The following is an 18,877-nucleotide window of genomic DNA, read 5'->3' as shown; positions in this document are numbered from 1 at the left end:
TGTCCCTGTTGGTTCTGCTGGACCTCTCTTTGGCCTTTGATACCGTCGACCACAGTATCCTCCTGGGACGCCTCGCGGGAATGGGTCTTGGGGGTACTGCTTTGCAGTGGCTCCGGTCCTTCCTTGAGGGTTGGTCCCAGAAGGTGTCACTAGGGGACTCTTGCTCGACTCCTCGGCCGTTGTACTGTGGAGTCCCGCAGGGTTCAGTACTGTCCCCTATGTTGTTTAACATCTACATGAAGCCGTTGGGAGAGATCATCCGGAGTTTCGGGGTGCGATGTCATCTGTACGCAGATGATGTCCAACTCTGTCACTCCTTCCCACCTGCTACTAAGGAGGCTGTCCAGGTCATGAACCGGTGCTTGGCCGCTGTGACAGACTGGATGAGGGACAACAGATTGAAACTAAATCCAGACAAGACAGAGGTACTCCTGGTCAGTTGCAAGGCCGAACAGGGCATAGGGTGACAGCCTGTGCTGGACGGGGTTCCACTCCCCCTAAAGGCGCAGGTTCGCAGTCTGGGAGTTCTCCTGGACTCATTGCTGAACCTGGAACCCCAGGTCTCGGTGGTGGTCAGGGGAGTTTTTGCACAATTAAAACTTGTGCGCCAGCTGCGCCCGTACCTTGGGAGGGTTGACCTGGCCATGGTAGTACACGCTTTGGTTACATCCCTTTTAGACTACTGCAACGCTCTCTACGTGGGGCTGCCTCTGAAGACTGCCTGGAAGCTGCAGCTCGTCCAACGCTCGGCAGCCAGACTACTAGCGGGTGTGGGGTACAGGGAGCACACCACTCCCCTGTTACTCGAACTCCACTGGCTGCCCATTAGCTTCCGAGCACAATTCAAAGTGCTGGTGTTAACCTATAAAGCCCTAAACGACTCCGGCCCAGTTTACCTCTCCGAACGTATTCTCCCCTACGAACCATCAAGATTGTTAAGATCGTCTGGAGAGGCCCTGCTCTTGGTCCCACCGGCCTCGTAAGCGCGCCTGGTGGGGACGAGGGACAAGGCCTTCTCAGTGGTGGCCCCTCAACTCTGGAACTCTCTTCCTCTGGAGATCAGAACCACCCCGTCTATCCTGACATTTAGGAAACAGGTGAAGACGTGGTTATGGAGACAGGCATTCGACGAGTGAGCCAACACCCTGAGATATGGATGGAGGATGATGAGTAACGATTTTAGTGTGACGACTGACCATTATAGTTATTGAATGTAATGGCTGTTTTAATGTTTTACTGTAATATGTATTATGATGTTTTATTGACTGTATGTGATATTATGGTCTGAGTCTCTCAAGAGAGGTGAGAAGGCCGGAATATAAAACTTTTAAATAAATAAATAGTTTGACATAATAACAATAACTGAAAACATTATAACATCATTCCATTTTTATTTATATAGAAGATATATTATTATTATTGTTGTTGTTGTTATCATTATTATTATTACTATTGTTATTATTATTATTATCATTATTATTATTATTATTATTATTATTATTACCGGTTGTGAAGAATTGTAGGAGAGAGGGAGGAAGGCCCAAGTTGGCTTAGGCCTGCATTAGGCCCAAATCTACGGAAGCCGGGAGGGAAAAAGCTCAATCCGGACCTTCCTTCCTGTCAGAAGAGTGAGTGCATCCTCCAGGGGGCGCCGGAGAGGAAGTAGCGCGCTTGTTGTGTACTTCCGGCGCGGTGCCTGCCGGGAACGGTAGTCTTCCTGCGGTGGGACGGGGCGGCGCTGTCCCGGCGTGCCTTGCGGGCGGAGAGGTGAGGCCTGCTTCTTCCTCGGCTGAGGAGGAGGAGGCAGGCTGGGTGAGGATGCTGCGGTGCATGCCGCCCTTGTGGCGGTGCAACCGGCAGGTGGAGGCGCTGGACCGGCGGCACTGCTCGCTCCAGGCCGTGCCCGACGACGTCTTCCGCTACAGCCGCTCCCTCGAGGAGCTCCTCCTCGACGCCAACCAGCTCCGGGAGCTGCCCAAGGCAAGGCCGGCCCCAAAGGTTGAGGGAAAGGGAGGGAGGGAGGGGCACCACAACAAAGGCCTTTGTCACATCTCAGCCAGGACTGGGCCTACTTGGGCCTTCCCTCTCTCCCTCACGACCTTTGGACTACAACTCCCAGCATTCCTCACAGACTCAGGCCCCTTCCTTTTCCCCCTCAGCCGCTTAAGCGGCTGAGGGGGAAAAGGAAAGGGCCTGAGGCTGTGAGGAATGCTGGGAGTTGTAGTCCAAAGGTCCTAGGAGGGTGGGCCCAAGTTTGCCCGTTCCTTTGGTACACCATCAGCACAGATTTGTTCCTGATTTCTCATCTGCACCATTCGATCCCTCCCAACAGAGAGCCGTTAGCTGAGGGCCTGAATGACAGGCCAGCTTATTTAGTATTTACTAGCCGTCCCCTGCCACGCATTGCTGTGGCCAACCTGCCCTCTTTTCTCTACATCTTCCCCCCTTCCTTCCTTCTTTCCCTTTTTTCTTTCCTTCTCTTCTTCCTTCCTTCTCCATCTCTTTCCTTCCTTTCCCTTTTTCTTTCTCTCCCCCTTTCTCTCCTTTCTTCCTTCTTTCCCTTTTTTCTTTCCTTCTCTTCTTCCTTCCTTCTCTAACTTTCCTTCCTTCCCCCTTTTTCTTTCTCTCCCTCTTTCTCTCTTTTCTTCCTTCTTTCCCTTTTTTCTTTCTTTCCTTCCTTCCTTCCTTCTCTCTTTCCTTCCTTCTCCCCTTTTTCTTTCTCTCCTTCTTTCTCTCTTTTCTTCCTTCTTTACCTCCTTCCTTCTCTCCTTCCTTCCTTCTCTAACTTTCCTTCCTTCCCCCTTTTTCTTTCTCTCCCTCTTTCTCTCTTTTCTTCCTTCTTTCCCTTTTTTCTTTCCTTCCTTCCTTCTCTCTTTCCTTCCTTCTCCCCTTTTTCTTTCTCTCCCTCTTTCTTTCTTTTCTTCCTTCTTTACCTCCATCCTTCTCTCCTTCCCTCCTTCTCTAACTTTCCTTCTTTCCCCCTTTTTCTTTCTCTCCCTCTTTCTCTCTTTCCTTCCTTCTCCCCTTTTTCTTTCTCTCCCTCTTTATCTCCTTTCTTCCTTCTTTACCTCCTTCTCTCCTTCCTTCCTTCTCTAACTTTCCTTCCTTCCCCCTTTTTCTTTCCCTCCCTCTTTCTCTCCTTTCTTCCTTCTCTACCTCTTTCCTCCCTTTTCTCTTTGCTTCCATGCTTCCTTCTCCCTTTTCTTTCTTTGCTCCCTCTTTCCTTCCTTCTTTCCCTTTTTTCTTCCCTTCTCTCCTTTCTTCTCTACTTCTTTCTTTCCCTTCCTCTTTCTCTCCTTCTTTTCCTCCTTCCTTTGCTCCCTCTTTCTTTCCTTCCCTTTTCTTCTTTCCACCTCTCCTTCCTTTCCTCTTTTTCCCCCTCCCGCTTTCTCTCCTTCCTTCTCTACCTCTTTCCTTCCTTCTCCCTTTCCTTCTTTCCTTCCCTCCCTCTTCCTTTTCTTTCTTTCTTTTTCTCCCCATCCCTCCCTCTTTCTTCCCTTTTTTCTGTATTGCCATTTAGCTTTCCGTCATGTAGCTTTTGGGTTTTTTTAAGTCCCTTCTGCTGTGTTTTTCAGTGTTTTAATGAATGAAGGACATACCTTGGGTTGTTAGGTGTCTTGTGTCCAAATTTGGTGTCAATTCGTCCAGTGGTTTTTGAGTTCTGTTAATCCCACAAACCAACATTACATTTTTATTTATATAGACTAGCCATCCCCTGCCAAGCGTTGCTGTGGCCCAGTCTGTGTATATGTGTTTTGTGTGTGTATATCTGTGTGTGTATATTTGAGTATATGTGTATATATGTGTGTTTGCGTATATATGTGGTTCTGCGCATGCATTGTAATGTATTTTGAATGCAATATTCCTGTTTCTTGGCCAAATGGGGTTGGACTGGATGACCCATGAGGTCTCTTCCAACTCTTTGATTCTATGAAAGAAGGAGCCTCCGCCACACTCCAGGGCAGAGAGTTCCACTGCTGTCTTGACTTGATTCCAAATGATGCTTCATCTGACTACAAATCCTGTACTTGCAACTTTTATCTCCTAATTATGCTATGTCCCAAGCGGCCAGAAATGGGTTTCGTTTTAGCCTTGAATCCCTTATCATTCTTTCTTTGAGCCTGGCAGAACACCTAAGAGACTAGTTTGCTTTGAATGTGATTTTCCTGCTTCTTGGCTGAATGGGGTTGGACTGGATGGCCCATAAGGTCTCTTCCAACTCTAGGATTCTATGTTTTTTTTTTACTTTTGGGCTTTTAAAGTTTCTTCTGTGGTGTTTTTCAGTGTTTTTATGAGTGATGGTAACTTGTTGGCCTAATACATGTATTGAGTCCAAATTTGGTGTCGATTCATCCAGTGGTTTTTGAGCTATGTTAATCCCATAAACGAACATTATATTTTTATTTATATAGATTTATTTCAAATATTTATATTTATATAAATATATTTTATTATTTATATAGATTTATTTCAAATTATTATTATTATTAAGCATTTTATTTTTTTGTTAAAATAAAATGCTTAAAAATAACAACACAGTAATGCAATAAAAACAATGCAAATGTAATAAAAAAGCAAATTATAAAAAGGTAATAAAATTAGACAAAGCGAGCTAGGCCAAATGCAATGGATAAAAATCAATAAAATCTATGGGTAAGATAGATAGAAAGTGCTGTCTCCCCGACAGGGCGGATTCCACACACAAAAAAGTACCATGAATGAAAAGACACAAACCAAATCAAACCAATTAATACAACAAAATTATTATTGTTGTTGTTGTTGTTATATTTATTTATTTATTTATTTGTATCCAGCCCCCTCTCCCAAAAGGGACTCGGGGCAGCTTATAACAAAAATACAATATACATAGTCATAATCGGCAACCAAAGCAACACAAACCATAGTACAAAACAAAAGCAACCATAAACATATTAGAGTATAACCGGCTGTTAGGAATTGTGGGACTTGGAGTCCCGAACACCTGGAGGACCCAAGTTAGCCCATTCCAACAGAAGGGCCATCCAGTCCAACCCCATTCTGCCTTCATGTAGGAAAAGCACAATCCGCTTTGGGGGAGTGTCATTTCCACCTTACCTGAGGGCTCCGTGTTTTGTAAATATAAGCATTATAAACAGTGTGTTGTCAGAATCACTGGAGTGGCATCACCGGGGTGTTGGTGGTTTCCGGGCTGTACGACCAATGTGTTCCAGCGGCATTTGCTCCTGGCGTTTCGCCTGCATCTTTAGAGGATCTGAGGGTAGTCAAACGAGATATAAAGACCCTGAACATTCCACAGGAATATATCCACTCCACTTGCTTGGCTACCATGAAGATGCCCTTAGCCACAGATGCAGGAGAAACGTCTTGAGGAGAAAAATGCCTCTAGAACACATTGGCCTTACAGTCCAGAAACCACACCGCACCCTGATTATAAACAGCATTGCTTTGGCTTTGGATTTTAGAACTAGCCCCTTGAAAAATACGTGTGAGTCCCTCCCGGGGAGATAAAGCGGAATATAAATAAGATGTATTATTATTATTATTATTATTATTGACACAAAACCGCAGTATGTCACAGCCAAGGAGATCTCTATGCTGGATTTCGTATCACAAAATCACAAGTCGACCCCTTCCCAAGCATCTAGGACTGTGTGATTTATTATTATTATTATTATTATTATTATTATTATTATTATTATTATTTTACTGACACAAAAGCACAGTATGTCACAGCCAAGGAGATCTCTATGCTGGATTTCGTATCCCATAATCACAAGTCGAACCCTTCCCAAGCGTCTAGGACTGTGTGATGTATTATTATTATTATTATTATTATTATTATTATTATTATTATTATGACACAAAAGCACAGTATGTCACAGCAAACGAGATCTCTATGCTGGATTTCGTATTCCAAAATCACAAGTCAAACCCTTCCCAAGCGTCTAGGACTGTGTGATGTATTTTCAAATGATGCGCGCAGATCCAAGTCAGGTGGCCTTTTGCAGTTGACAGATCATGATTTTGTCAATGTTGATTGTTTCTAAATGCCAGCTGAGATTTTTTGGCACGGCACCCAGTGCGCCCATCACCACTGGGACCCCCTGTACTGGTTTATGCCATCAGAGCCTTTGAAGTTCAATTTTGAGGTCTTGATAGTGGCTGAGTTTTTCCTGTTGTTTATTTATTTATTTATTTATTTATTTACTGTCCTTGTATACCGCCGTTTCTCAGCCTAATTGGCGACTCAACGTGGTTTACAACAAAATATACAGTGCACAGTATACAATTAAAACCATAAAAAACATAATACACAATATTACACGAAATCACATTTTCCTCAATGTGACCGTCCCTCAGAATGGCGACATCACTAATCCAGACTTTTTTCTTTTCCACAATTGTGATGTCTGGCGGGTCATGTTCCAAAACTTTCTCAGTCTGGATGCAAAAATCCCACCGTATTTTTGCATGTCCATTTCCCACGACCTTTGCTGGTTTATGGTATCACCAATTCTTGACTGCTGGGAGGTGGCCCTTGTGACATAAGTTCCAGTGAATCATCTGGGCCACAGAGTTGTGCCTCTGTTTGTAGTCTGTCTGTGTGATTTTCTTGCAGCCGCTGAGGAGATGTCCATGGTTTCATCCGCTTCCTTGCACAGTCTGCATTTTGGGTCATCCGCTGATTTTTCGATCCTGGCCTTAATGGCACTGGTTCTGCTGGCTTGCTCCTGGGCTGCAAGAACCAGGCCTCCTTCTGGCTCCTTCTTCAGGGTTCCATTCGTGAGCCATCACCAGGTCCTCTCCTTGTCAACGTTTCCTTCAATGTTGTCAAGGAACTGCCCATGCCACGCTTGGTTGTGCCAGCTGTCAGCTATGAGCCATCACTAGGTCTTCTCCTTGTCAACTTTTCCTTCAATCTTCTCAAGGATCCCTCTTATTATTGTTACTTTGTTGTTGTTGTTGTTGTTGTTTGAAACACAGCAAGATGAGTCCACAGCAAACAAGGTCCCTCTGCTGGCTGTTGTATTGGATCACACGCCGGACATTTCCCAAATGTCTAGGACTATGTAATGTATTGGCGAATAATGTATGCAGATCACATTAGGGTGGCCTTTTGCAGATCACAAATAGTAATTTTGTCAGCACTGATTGCGTTTAAGTGCAGGCCAAGGTCTTGAGGCACTGCACCCGGTGTGCCCATCACCACTGGGACCACCTTGACTGGCTTGTTACAGAGTCTTTGCATTATTATTATTATATGATGACGACGACCCTTTGGCAGTCAGGGAGGACACTTGGGTCTTTCTATCTGGGTGGACTACTGTTCCCATCGTCCATCATCTGTGGGGTCACAGGGCTCTCTCTCTGGAGCTGTTTGAACTCCCAAAACCTAAGGCCAATCCCCCAGCCCCTTCAGCATGTTCTACTGCTCATATCGGGTTTGTGTGTCAAGTTTGGTCTTGATCTGCCCTCTCTGAAGTGCCTTAGAAATTGCCCACAGATATGCATGCAAACACATTTTCACTTTAGTGATAGACAGACAGACAGACTGTGTGACACCAAAAATTTGACTGCTTTTGAAAAAAGGAATTTGCATCCCATGCTTGCTGTTATTCACCTTGGAACTTGGAAAAGGGGGGGGAATCAAAATAAAGTAAACAACAACAAAAATGTCAGGCAAATAGTAATAATAATAATAATAAGAAGAAGAAGAAGAAGAATGTATTGTCGACGGCCTTCATGGCCGGAATCACTGGGTTGTTGTAGGTTTTACGGGCTATATGGCCATGTTCTAGAGGCATTTTCTCCTGACGTTTCGCCTGCATCTATGGCAAGCATCCTCAGAGGTAGTGAGGTCAGAGGTAGTGACCTCACTACCTCTGAGGATGCTTGCCATAGATGCAGGCGAAACGTCAGGAGAAAATGCCTCTAGAACATGGCCATATAGCCCGTAAAACCTACAACAACCCAATAATAATGATAATAATAATAATAATAATAATAATAATATTTATTTGTACCCCGCTACCATCTCCCCAAGGGACTCGGTGCGGCTTACATGAGGCCAAGCCCACAACACATCAATAAACAAAACATCAAATAAAACAATACAATACAATACAATTCATATAAATCACATAAACAAAAATAAGCAATAAACAATCAACAGTGACATACAAGCATTTAAAAACCAATGGCCGGGCCAAATGTAATAGATTGAAATTAAAATAATGCTGACGTGACGTAAACATTTTCAGAGAGAAGTGAGGGAACGCAGTCAGTCCTAACTCATTGGTAAAGTGCATTTTGAGGGTATATTGCTGAGAGTTTTCCTTCTTCTGGGAAGGCACACTGGAACAACCATGTTTTCTGGCTCCTCCTAAAGACTGCCAGAGTTGGGGCATGCCTGATGTCCCTGGGAAGTGAGTTCCAGAGTTGGGGGGCCACCACCGAGAAGGCCCTCCCCCTTGTCCCCACCAATCGCACCTGTGAAGGAGGCGGGAGCGAGAGCAGGGCCTCTCCAGATGATCGAAGAGATCGTGTGGGTTCGTACACAGAAATGCAGTCACGGGGGCTTGTAGGGAACAGGTGTGAGTTTGGGGGGCTATGGGGGGCCATATATCCTTCGACCACAAAATCCTGGGGCTGCAGAGAGAGACTCTGTCCAGCACAGTCTCCTTTCTTCCCTGCAGGTTTTTCAGCAGAGGCTGGATGTCCACCTCTTGGGAGGGCTCAGATTGTGTATTCTCCTGGCAGAAAGGGGTTGGACTGGATTCCCTTTTGGGGACCCTTCCAACTCTAGCATTCTGTGATCTATGCTAAATGGAAGGAGCCTGGCAGCAGAGGTGAGGCTTTCACAACGGATGAGGCCATTCTGCCATCTTGGACAGCCCAACGTCAATATGTTTTTGGGTTATTGTAGGTTTTTTGCGCTGTCTGGCCATGTTCTAGAAGCATTCTCTCCTGACGTTTCACCTGCAACTATGGCGAGCATTCTCAAAGGTTGTGAGGTCTGTTGGAAACTAGGGAAATGAGGTTTCTATATCTGTGGAAGGTCCAGGGTGGGAGAAAGAAAGAACTCTTGCCTGCTTAAGGCAACTGTGAGTGTTGCAATTGATCACTTTGATTAGCATTTGATGGCCTGGCAGTTTTGTGGTGTGGCTTTGTGCCTGGGGGGATCTTTTGTTGAGAGGTGATTAGCTGTCCCTGATGGTTTCCTCTCTGGAGTTCCCCGGTGTTTGAGTGTTGTTTTATTGTTATAATTTTAGAGTTTTTTTAAATACTGGTAGCCAGATTGTGTTCATTTTCATGGTTTCCTCCTTTCTGTTGAGATTGTCCACCTTCTTCTTGTGGATTTCAGTGGCTTCTCTGTGTAGCATGACATGGTGGTTGTGAGAGTGGTCCAGCATTTCTGTGTTCTCAAATAATATGCTGTGTCCAGGTTGGTTCCTCAGGTGCTCTGCTATGGCCGACTTCTCTGGTTGGACTGGTCTGCAGTGCCTTTCATGTCCCTTGATGCATGTCTGGGCAACGCTGCTGCGTTTGGTGGTCCCTATGGAGACTTCTTGTCCACAGCTGCATGGTATACAATGGTAGACTCCTGCAAAAGTGAGAGGATCCCTCTTGTCCTTTGCTGAATGTAGCATTGGTTGGATTTTTTGGGTGGGTCTGGAGATAGGTTGTAGGTTGTGTTTCCTCCTCAGCTTCCCTCTGCGGTCAGTGGTTCCCTTGATGTCTGGCTGGAACACTTTCCCTCTGGGTAGATCTTTGTCTTTTTACCTCTGGCTGCTCTCGTTTGCCTGAGGGATCAGTGTGTTGGAGGGGAACCTCCTTGGTGGCGAATCCTGTTTGGGCCCTTCTCAGCTGACCAGTGTCTTCCTCCCTCCCTCCTTCCCTCCCCAGCCTTTCTTCCGGCTCCTGAACCTGCGTAAACTGGGCCTGAGCGACAATGAGATCCAGCGCCTTCCTCCGGAGGTGGCCAACTTCATGCAGCTGGTGGAGCTGGACATCTCCCGCAATGGTAAGCAGAGCGGGGTGTTATGAGGAGGGGGCTTGGACAGGGGGTCCTTCAGGGAGGCTCCTTGGGTGTATGTGTGTGTGTGTGTTTCCAAGTAGATTGAGCTTTCCCTCATGGCTCCTCAGTGACAGTGGAAGCCATTCTGCTCTGTAGCTCTGCGTGTCACAGGTACCCGGAGAGCAAGGATGGTTGCACTTTTTGATGTGATGGAGACTCCTTCTTTGGAGGTTTTTAAACACAGGCTGGATGGCCATCTGTCAGGGGTGCTTTGAATGCATTATTCCTGCTTCTTGGCAAGGGGTTGGACTGCATGGCCCATGAGGTCTCTTCCAACTCTAGGATTCTAGGATTCTATATGTATGCATTTGCAAGACATATTCCATACCTCCTGCTAAAAGTTATTTTGCCTGCATGTGGGGTATCTTCCATTCTGTAAACAACAACAAATCAAAACAACAGAATCAGAACACTGCGTTGCTTGCAGACCTTGCAATTGGGCATTTGCCTTGAGTCTACCTAGGGGTGAGAAAAGCAGTATATAAATACTGTAAATAACTAAATTGCTTTTCCTGCATGGCAGGGGGTTGGACTAGATGGCCCACGTGGTCTCTTCCAACTATATGATTCTATGATTGTAGGGAGATTATTTGAAAACAACACAATTTTAGTTAGTCACGATAGGTTTGTGTTCATGCGCGTCAGGAGTGACTTGAGAAACTGCAAGTCGCTTCTGGTGTGAGAGAATTGGCCATCTGCAAGGACATTGCCAGGGGACACCCAGATGTTTTTACCATCCTGTGGGAGGCTTCTCTCATGTCCCTGCACTGGGAGCCCCTGGTAGCACACTGGGTTCAACCCCTGTGCTGGCAGGACTGAAGACCGACAGGTCGCAGGTTGGAATCCTGGGAGAGGCGGATGAGCTCCCTCTATCAGCTCCAGCTCCTCATGCAGGGACATGAGAGAAGCCTCCCACAAGGATGGTAAAAACATCAAAAATCATCTGGGCGTCCCCTGGGCAACGTCCTTGCAAACAGCCAATTCTCTCACACCAGAAACAACTTGCAGTTTCTCAAGTCGCTCCTGACACAACAAAAACAAACAAACTGGGAGCTGGAGCTGACAGATGGGAGCTCAGCCTGCTCCCTAGCTTCAAACCGCTGACCTTTTGCTCAGTAGTCCTGCTCGCACAAGGGTTTAACCCATTGCCCCAGACTTCAAATATGTTTGAATCTGAATCCAACGTGTTTGATCTGCTCATTAAAGGGTCTTTCCCCACAGCCCTATATTCCCAAATATCAAGGCAGAGAATACCACAAGATCTGCTTTGAACTGAGTTATCTGAGTCCACACTCAGATAATGTGGGCTTTCCTGCCTTGATATTCTGGGATTTAGGGCTGTGTGGATGGCCCGAAGGTCCAACCCACAGACTGAGAACTCCAAATGGAAAATACCAATTGGCCTACAAATCACTCAGGGTGTGGTGATGGGGGAGGACTTGGGGGGGGAGGGTTGCATTTGCTGTGCTTCCAGTCCCCCCCCCCCTTTGCGTGGGGTCCCGACCACCCCACCTTGTTGTGCATACAACAAAAATACCCTTATATAAGATAAACAATAATATAATTCAACAACAGTATATAAACATGCTGCACTGTTCAACCTCACAGCGACAACAAACAATATCGTGCAAATTTTAGTACAGTCGTATCTTCTATGAGTAGCTTGTAGCTCAGCCGTCCACGACCGGTTTCGGCCTACTTAGGCCTTCTTCTGGTGGACTGAAATTAATGTCGAAATCAATGTTTTGCTCCAGTTGCATACATATAGAACATCTTATACTAGAATGTACTCAAAGAATTTAGTTAAGTCTTCACCCTTGTTATTACAACAATATTTGTTGAACATATCCATTAAATACCATAAGTTACAACACATTTAAGTACTTACAAAGTCATACACTTGAGAAGTAGTTCTCCTCAGGGGATACAGATTTTTTGGCTCAGTGGTATCTACAACAAAGGAACGAAATGTGGCTGTGAGAGTTTGAAAATTACTATGTTAAAAATGATTATTTTGTAGAAATATTGAATATTAAAGTATTTTACACATTAAGAAATTAGTTAAGTCTTCACACTTGTTATTACTGTCGTGACCCACAGAACACAGAATGTCTTAAACAGCAGTTGAGGTGCAAAGTAATAGTATTTTAATGCAAAACACACTTAATGAGGCACTTAAAAGTCAGTGCAAACAGTTCAAAGGATGTTTTCAAACAGGAACACAAAACGCTAGATAAGCAGGCTTGAATTGCAGCCAAGAAATAACAGGAGATACGATGAACTAGGAGCAAAATACAAAACAAAACAGTCTTAAGTCTGACTCACAACAATTACATCAATATTTGTTGAACATATACATTAAATACCATAAGTTACAACACATTTGAGTACTTGCAAAGTTATATACTTGAGAATTTGTTCCCAGACATCCCTGAGATCCCAGAGAGCATCAAGTTCTGCAAGTCCCTGGAGATCGCCGACTTCAGCGGGAACCCCTTGTCCAGGTATCAAGGGGAGGGGGCTCAGGTGGGAGAGGGTGGCTTTGTGGACGCAGCCCTGAAGGGGCGAGGGGGAGGGGCCATTTGGGGTCCCTGAGGTCTCCCTTTCCCTTGACCCGCAGGCTCCCCGAGGGCTTCACGCAGCTGCGCAGCCTCTCCCACCTGGCCCTCAACGACGTCTCCCTGCAGCACCTGCCCAGCGACATTGGCAAGTGAGTCTGTGGCCCTCGTGGGGGGGGGGGAGGAGAGCAGAGGAGGGGTCTGTGGGGCTGCCTGCCCCTTGTTTATAACCACTGTCTCTCATGGGATCCCCCCCGCCCTATCTCTTGCAGTTTGGCCAACCTGGTGACCCTGGAGCTGCGTGAGAACCTGCTGAGGTCCCTCCCAGCGTGAGTGTCCTTTGGGGTCCCAGTATGGGGGTGCGGGTGGGGTGGGGGGGTAGTTATGGGAGGCTGCCCATAGTGGAGGGGCTTCCCTTCCTTTGAAAAGCCCCACTGACCGGTCTCCTCCTCTGGCTGCAGATCTCTCTCATTCCTGGTCAAGTTGGAGCAACTGGACCTTGGTGGAAATGACCTGGAAGTGCTGGTGAGTGGGGGCCGGGGTCGCTGGTCAAGGGGGCAACTGTGGGGGGGGGGGGTCTGGAGAAGCATTAACTTGTAATTGCTTCTGTTGCTTAGCCACTCTGATCAGTATGTGTCTGCACAGAAATTTATGTGTTCTCTTCCAACTTTTAAGATTTTATATAATAATAATAATAATAATAATAATAATAATAATAATAATAATAATAGTTGTTGTTGTTGTTGTTGTTGTTATTCAATAGCTCTTTTAGTCTGTAGTTAAAAACTATATAATGATAATACTGTGTTATTATTCTATATCTGCATATTTTAAGCACAAATTCATGTGTTTTTTTCCAACTTTTAAGGTTCTAAATAATAATAATAATAATAATAATAGTTGTTGTTATTGTTATTCAATAGCCCTTTTAGTCTATGGCTAAAAACTATATAATGATAATACTGTTTTATTATTCTATATTTGCATATTTTAAGCACAAATTCATGTGTTTTTTTCCAACTTTTAAGATTCTATATAATAATAATAATAATAATTGTTGTTGTTGTCGTTATTCAATAGCCCTTTTAGTCTGTGGTTAAAAACTATATAATGATAATACTGTTTTATTATTCTATATTTGCATATTTTAAGCACAAATTCATGGTTTTTTTTCCAACTTTTAAGGTTCTATATAATAATAATAATAATAATAATAGTTGTTGTTGTTATTCAATAGCCCTTTTAGTCTATGGCTGAAAACTATATAATGATAATACTGTTTTATTATTCTATATCTGCATATTTTAAGCACAAATTCATGTGTTTTTTTCCAACTTTTAAGGTTCTATATAATAATAATAATAATAATAATAATAATAATAATAGTTGTTGTTGTTGTTGTTGTTGTTGTTATTCAATAGCCCTTTTAGTCTATGGCTAAAAACTATATAATGATAATACTGTTATATTATTCTATATTTGCATATTTTAAGCACAAATTCAGGTGTTTTTTTCCAACTTTTAAGATTCTATATAATAATAATAATAATAATAATAATAATAATTGTTGTCGTTATTCAATAGCTCTTTTAGTCTGTGGTTAAAAACTATATAATGATAATACTGTTTTATTATTCTATATTTGCATATTTTAAGCACAAATTCATGTGTTTTTTTCCAACTTTTAAGGTTCTATATAATAATAATAATAATAATAATAATAATAATAATAATAATAGTTGTTGTTGTTGTTATTGTTATTCAATAGCCCTTTTAGTCTATGGCTAAAAACTATATAATGATAATACTGTTTTATTATTCTATATTTGCATATTTTAAGCACAAATTCATGTGTTTTTTTTCCAACTTTTAAGATTCTATATAATAATAATAATAATAATAATAATAGTTGTTGTCGTTATTCAATAGCTCTTTTAGTCTGTGGTTAAAAACTATATAATGATAATACTGTTTTATTATTCTATATTTGCATATTTTAAGCACAAATTCATGTGTTTTCCAACTTTTAAGATTCTATATAATAATAATAATAATAATAATAATAATAATAATAATAATGGGTTGTTGTAGGTTTTTCTGGGCTATATGGCCATGTTCTGGAGGCAATAATAATAATAGTTGTTGTTGTTATTCAATAGCTCTTTTAGTCTATGGCTGAAAACTATATAATGATAATACTGTTTTATTATTCTATATTTGAATATTTTAAGCTGTATTGTAATGTTTTCAATTGTGAGTGGTTTGAATCTCTGTCGAGAGAGATAAATAAGTAAATAAACCAATGGCGTAAGTCTGCGCTGCTCAGCGTTTGCTGCCCGGCCTTCTCTCCCTCTTGCCCCAGACCCCCCCTTTGCCTCTCTTTGCCTGCTTGTCTGTGTTTACGTGTACGTTCTTGTCTTGGGGGGTCGTGTCCTGGCCCGGGGGACCCCTGCCCACCGCTCCTCTCTGCTCCTCCTCCTCTGCAGCCGGACACCTTGGGCGCCCTCCCGAACCTCCGGGAGCTCTGGCTGGACAGGAACCAGCTCTCCTCGCTGCCCCCCGTGAGTAGCTCAAGGGGAACCCCCCCCCCCAGCCGTTTGCGCCACTCCTCGGGGCCCCAGCTCACACAGAGAAGGCCTGATGCCCTTTTAGTCTTGCCTGGGACAGGGCATTCTGGACAGAAAGGCCAGCCACATATTCAGTCTGTGACAAGCAGGGCTTTGGTGTCTCCCAGCGCATCAAGAGAGACCTTTTGGGGAGGGGGAGATCTGACCTGGGCCAGCGTTGGTGAGGAGGGCCCATCAGAGAGTGTACTAATTGAGACTTCTAAGGAACCAACAACTCAATGAAAAACTGCTGTTGACTTTCTACTGTTGTGCAGTCACTCTGCAGGTACCTGGTTTGGTACCTGCACAGTGACTGGAGAGAGGAAGGGGCTCCAAAGGGTCCCCACTTCTGCACAGAGAACCATGGGTTGCCCCCTTTCTCCCCTCTTGGGAAGAACGACTTTATAATTTATTGTCGAAGGCTTGCAAGGCTGGAATCATTAGGTTGCTGTGAGTTTTCTGGGCTTCCTGGCCATGTTCCAGAAGCATTCTCTCCTGACGTTTCGCCTGCATCTATGGCTAAAAGCATCCTCAGAGGTTGTGAGGTTGTTATAATTCTTGCAACCTTATGAAAGTTCAGAGCATTCTTGGGGATTGTTGTAGTTTTTTTGGACTATATGGCCATGTTCTAGAAGCATTCTCTCCTGACGTTACGCCTGCATCTATGGCTAAAGGCATCCTCAGAGGTTGTGAGGTCGTTATAATTCCTGCAACCTTATGAAAGCTCAGAGCATTCTTGGGGATTGTTGTAGTTTTTTTGGACTATATGGCCATGTTCTAGAAGCATTCTCTCCTGACGTTACGCCTGCATCTATGGCTAAAGGCATCCTCATCGATGGCTAAAGGCATCCTCAGAGGTTGTGAGGTCGTTATAATTCCTGCAACCTTAAGAAAGCTCAGAGCATTCTTGGGGATTGTTGTAGCTTTTTTGGGCTATATGGCCATGTTCTAGAAGCATTCTCTCCTGACGTTTCTCCCGCATCTATGGCTAAAGGCATCCTCAGAGGTTGTGAGGTCGTTATAATTCCTGCAGCCTTAAGAAAGCTCAGAGCATTCTTGGGGATTGTTGTAGTTTTTTTGGACTATATGGCCATGTTCTAGAAGCATTCTCTCCTGATGTTTCACCTGCATCTACGGCTAAAGGCATCCTCATCAATGGCTAAAGGCATCCTCAGAGGTTGTGAAGTCGTTATAATTCTTGCAACCTTATGAAAGTTCAGAGCATTCTTGGGGATTGTTGTAGTTTTTTTGGACTATATGGCCATGTTCCAGAAGCATTCTCTCCTGACGTTACGCCTGCATCTATGGCTAAAGGCATCCTCATCAGTGGCTAAAGGCATCCCCAGAGGTTGTGAGGTCGTTATAATTCCTGCAACCTTATGAAAGCTCAGAGCATTCTTGGGGATTGTTGTAGATTTGGGTTATATGGCCATGTTCTAGAAGCATTCTCTCCTGACGTTACACCTGCATCTATGGCTAAAGGCATTCTCATCAGTGGCTAAAGGCATCCCCAGAGGTTGTGAGGTCTTTATAATTCCTGCAGCCTTAAGAAAGCTCAGAGAATTATTGGGGAATGTTGTAGGTTTTGGGCTATATGGCCATGTTCCAGAAGCATTCTCTCCTGACGTTTTGCCTGCATCTACGGCTAAAGGCATCCTCGTCTATGGCTAAAGGCATCCTCAGAGGTTGTGAGGTCGTTATAATTCCTGCAACCTTATGAAAGCTCAGAGCATTCTTGGGGATTGTTGTCGTTTTTTTGGACTATATGGCCATGTTCTAGAAGCATTCTCTCCTGACATTTCACCTGCATCTATGGCTGAAGGCATCCTCAGAGATTGTGAGCTCTTTATAATTCCTGTAAAATTCTTGGGGATTGTTGTCGGTTTTTCGGACTGACTGGCCATGTTCTAGAAGCATTCTCTCCTGATGTTTTGCCTGCATCTGTGGCAGCCATCCTCAGAGGTTGTGGGGTCTTGGGAATCTATTTATTATTTTATTTATTTATTTCATGTATTTCTACCCCACCCTTCTCCTCAGGGCGGCCTCACACAAGCATCATATGGTGCTATCAACATATAAACAATCAAAAAATTACATTTAAAACATTAGAAATCATTAAAAACGTATTATACAATTCATTAAACGATAAATTAAACACGCCAATTAAAACCAAATCCAATGTTGCAGATCTCTTAGGTTTTCTTTCCCATTGCCACTATCCAGTAATCAAATTCCTGGTCCCAGGGCCAAGTCTTCACTTGTCTTCTAAAGGACAGGAGGAAGGTGGCCAACCTGATGTCCCTGGGGAGAGAGTTCCACAGATGGAGGGGCCACTGCTGAGAAGGCCCTGTCCCTCGTCCCCACCAACCGAGTTAGCGAAAGTGGTCGGATCGAGAGCAGGGCTACTCCTGACGACCTCACCTGCATATTCTTTTTTAAAATTATTGCCACCTGGCAGACAGTTCAGGGTGACAAAGACAAGGACAAACAGACTGAGAGGCAGCTTTGATCCTTGACCTGTGACTCTATTGAACCCCTTGGCTTCCCATTGATGTGGCATTTGGGGCTGTTCCGTGGTGGGAGTGTGGAGGGATGGGTGTATTGTTTTGTGGTGTGTGCTGGGGGGGGGGGCGCATTTAATTCCCTTGTGCAATAGCACAACGACAGTACGTCAATTTTGTCCTATTCTTCCCCATGTCATGCCTCTTGAGCTCTGCCTTTACAGAGTGGGGTCCATCATGGGGGGCAGACTCCCTGGCCCTTTTGGGGAAGCACTGCAGGAGGCATGGGCAAACTTGGGCCCTCCCTCCAGGTGTTTTGGACTTCAACTCCCACAATTCCTAACAGCCTACCGGCTGTTAGGAATTGTGAGAGTTGAAGTCCAAAACACCTGGAGGGAGGGCCAAAGTTTGCCCATACCTGCACTGCTGGGAACCAACCCTACATCTGGGACAGAGGAAGTGGATCCAGTCTATCTATCTGGGGACCCCATCCATCCTTCTTTCCTTCCGCTTCCTGCTTGGCCCAGGAGCTGGGGAACCTGCGCCGCCTGGTCTGCCTGGACGTCTCGGAGAACAAGCTGGCACAGCTTCCGGGCGAGATCTGTGGCCTGGTGGCCCTGACCGACCTGCTCCTCTCCCAGAACCTGCTGGAGTCCATTCCGGACGGCATCGGTGAGTGAGCGGAATGGGGCGCGGTGGCACATAGGCATGCATGCCTGTGCATGGGGGTGCTGCTTTGGCGAGGTACATTGAGAGACTGAGTTGGGAGGCCATCACGGTGGAGCCCAAAAGCTTCATCGATTTACGTCCACCAGAAGTGGGACTAAAACTGGACAATGAGATGGATAATGTTTTTAATTAGGAGACACAAATGTCTTATTTTTTATTACTTTTGTTGGGTTTTACACTATGTATTAGTGGTTGTCTCTGTAAACCGCCCTGAGTCGCCTGAGGGCTGAGAAGGGCGGTATACCAATATAGTCAATGTTATATAAATAAAAATGTAATGTTTGTTTGTGGGATTAGCAGAACTCAAAAACCACTGGGCAGATTGACACCAAATTTGGCAGCAAACACACATTCTAATCCAATCTATGTCTTTCCAACAAAAAAACGTAAAAAATGAAGGGGAAA

At 44.4% G+C, this 18,877-nt stretch overlaps 1 protein-coding gene across 8 annotated transcripts in view; it reads left to right on the top strand.

The window, feature by feature from the left end:
* The first annotated feature begins 1,722 nt into the window (after window positions 1–1,722).
* The window catches only part of SCRIB (scribble planar cell polarity protein), an 86,517-nt gene continuing 69,362 nt past the window's right edge, over window positions 1,723–18,877 (top strand). For 7 of the 8 annotated variants that reach the window (XM_067467192.1, XM_067467190.1, XM_067467194.1 and 4 more), the window contains exons 1-8: window positions 1,724–1,980; window positions 9,907–10,024; window positions 12,504–12,582; window positions 12,699–12,788; window positions 12,909–12,965; window positions 13,098–13,161; window positions 15,123–15,197; window positions 18,271–18,415. In XM_067467192.1, the coding sequence (XP_067323293.1) occupies window positions 1,819–1,980; window positions 9,907–10,024; window positions 12,504–12,582; window positions 12,699–12,788; window positions 12,909–12,965; window positions 13,098–13,161; window positions 15,123–15,197; window positions 18,271–18,415 (790 nt within the window). In that variant the 5' untranslated portion in view covers window positions 1,724–1,818. Of the gene's footprint in view, window positions 1,981–9,906; window positions 10,025–12,503; window positions 12,583–12,698; window positions 12,789–12,908; window positions 12,966–13,097; window positions 13,162–15,122; window positions 15,198–18,270; window positions 18,416–18,877 lie in introns of all 8 variants that reach the window. The other variant, XM_067467196.1, reaches the window with a different exon arrangement.

The sequence above is a fragment of the Anolis sagrei genome, chromosome 4, assembly GCF_037176765.1.
Source record: "Anolis sagrei isolate rAnoSag1 chromosome 4, rAnoSag1.mat, whole genome shotgun sequence".
Taxonomy (NCBI): Eukaryota; Metazoa; Chordata; class Lepidosauria; order Squamata; family Dactyloidae; genus Anolis; species Anolis sagrei.
Note: the sequence above shows the minus strand (reverse complement) of the source record. Positions and strands in the feature narration are given on the sequence as shown.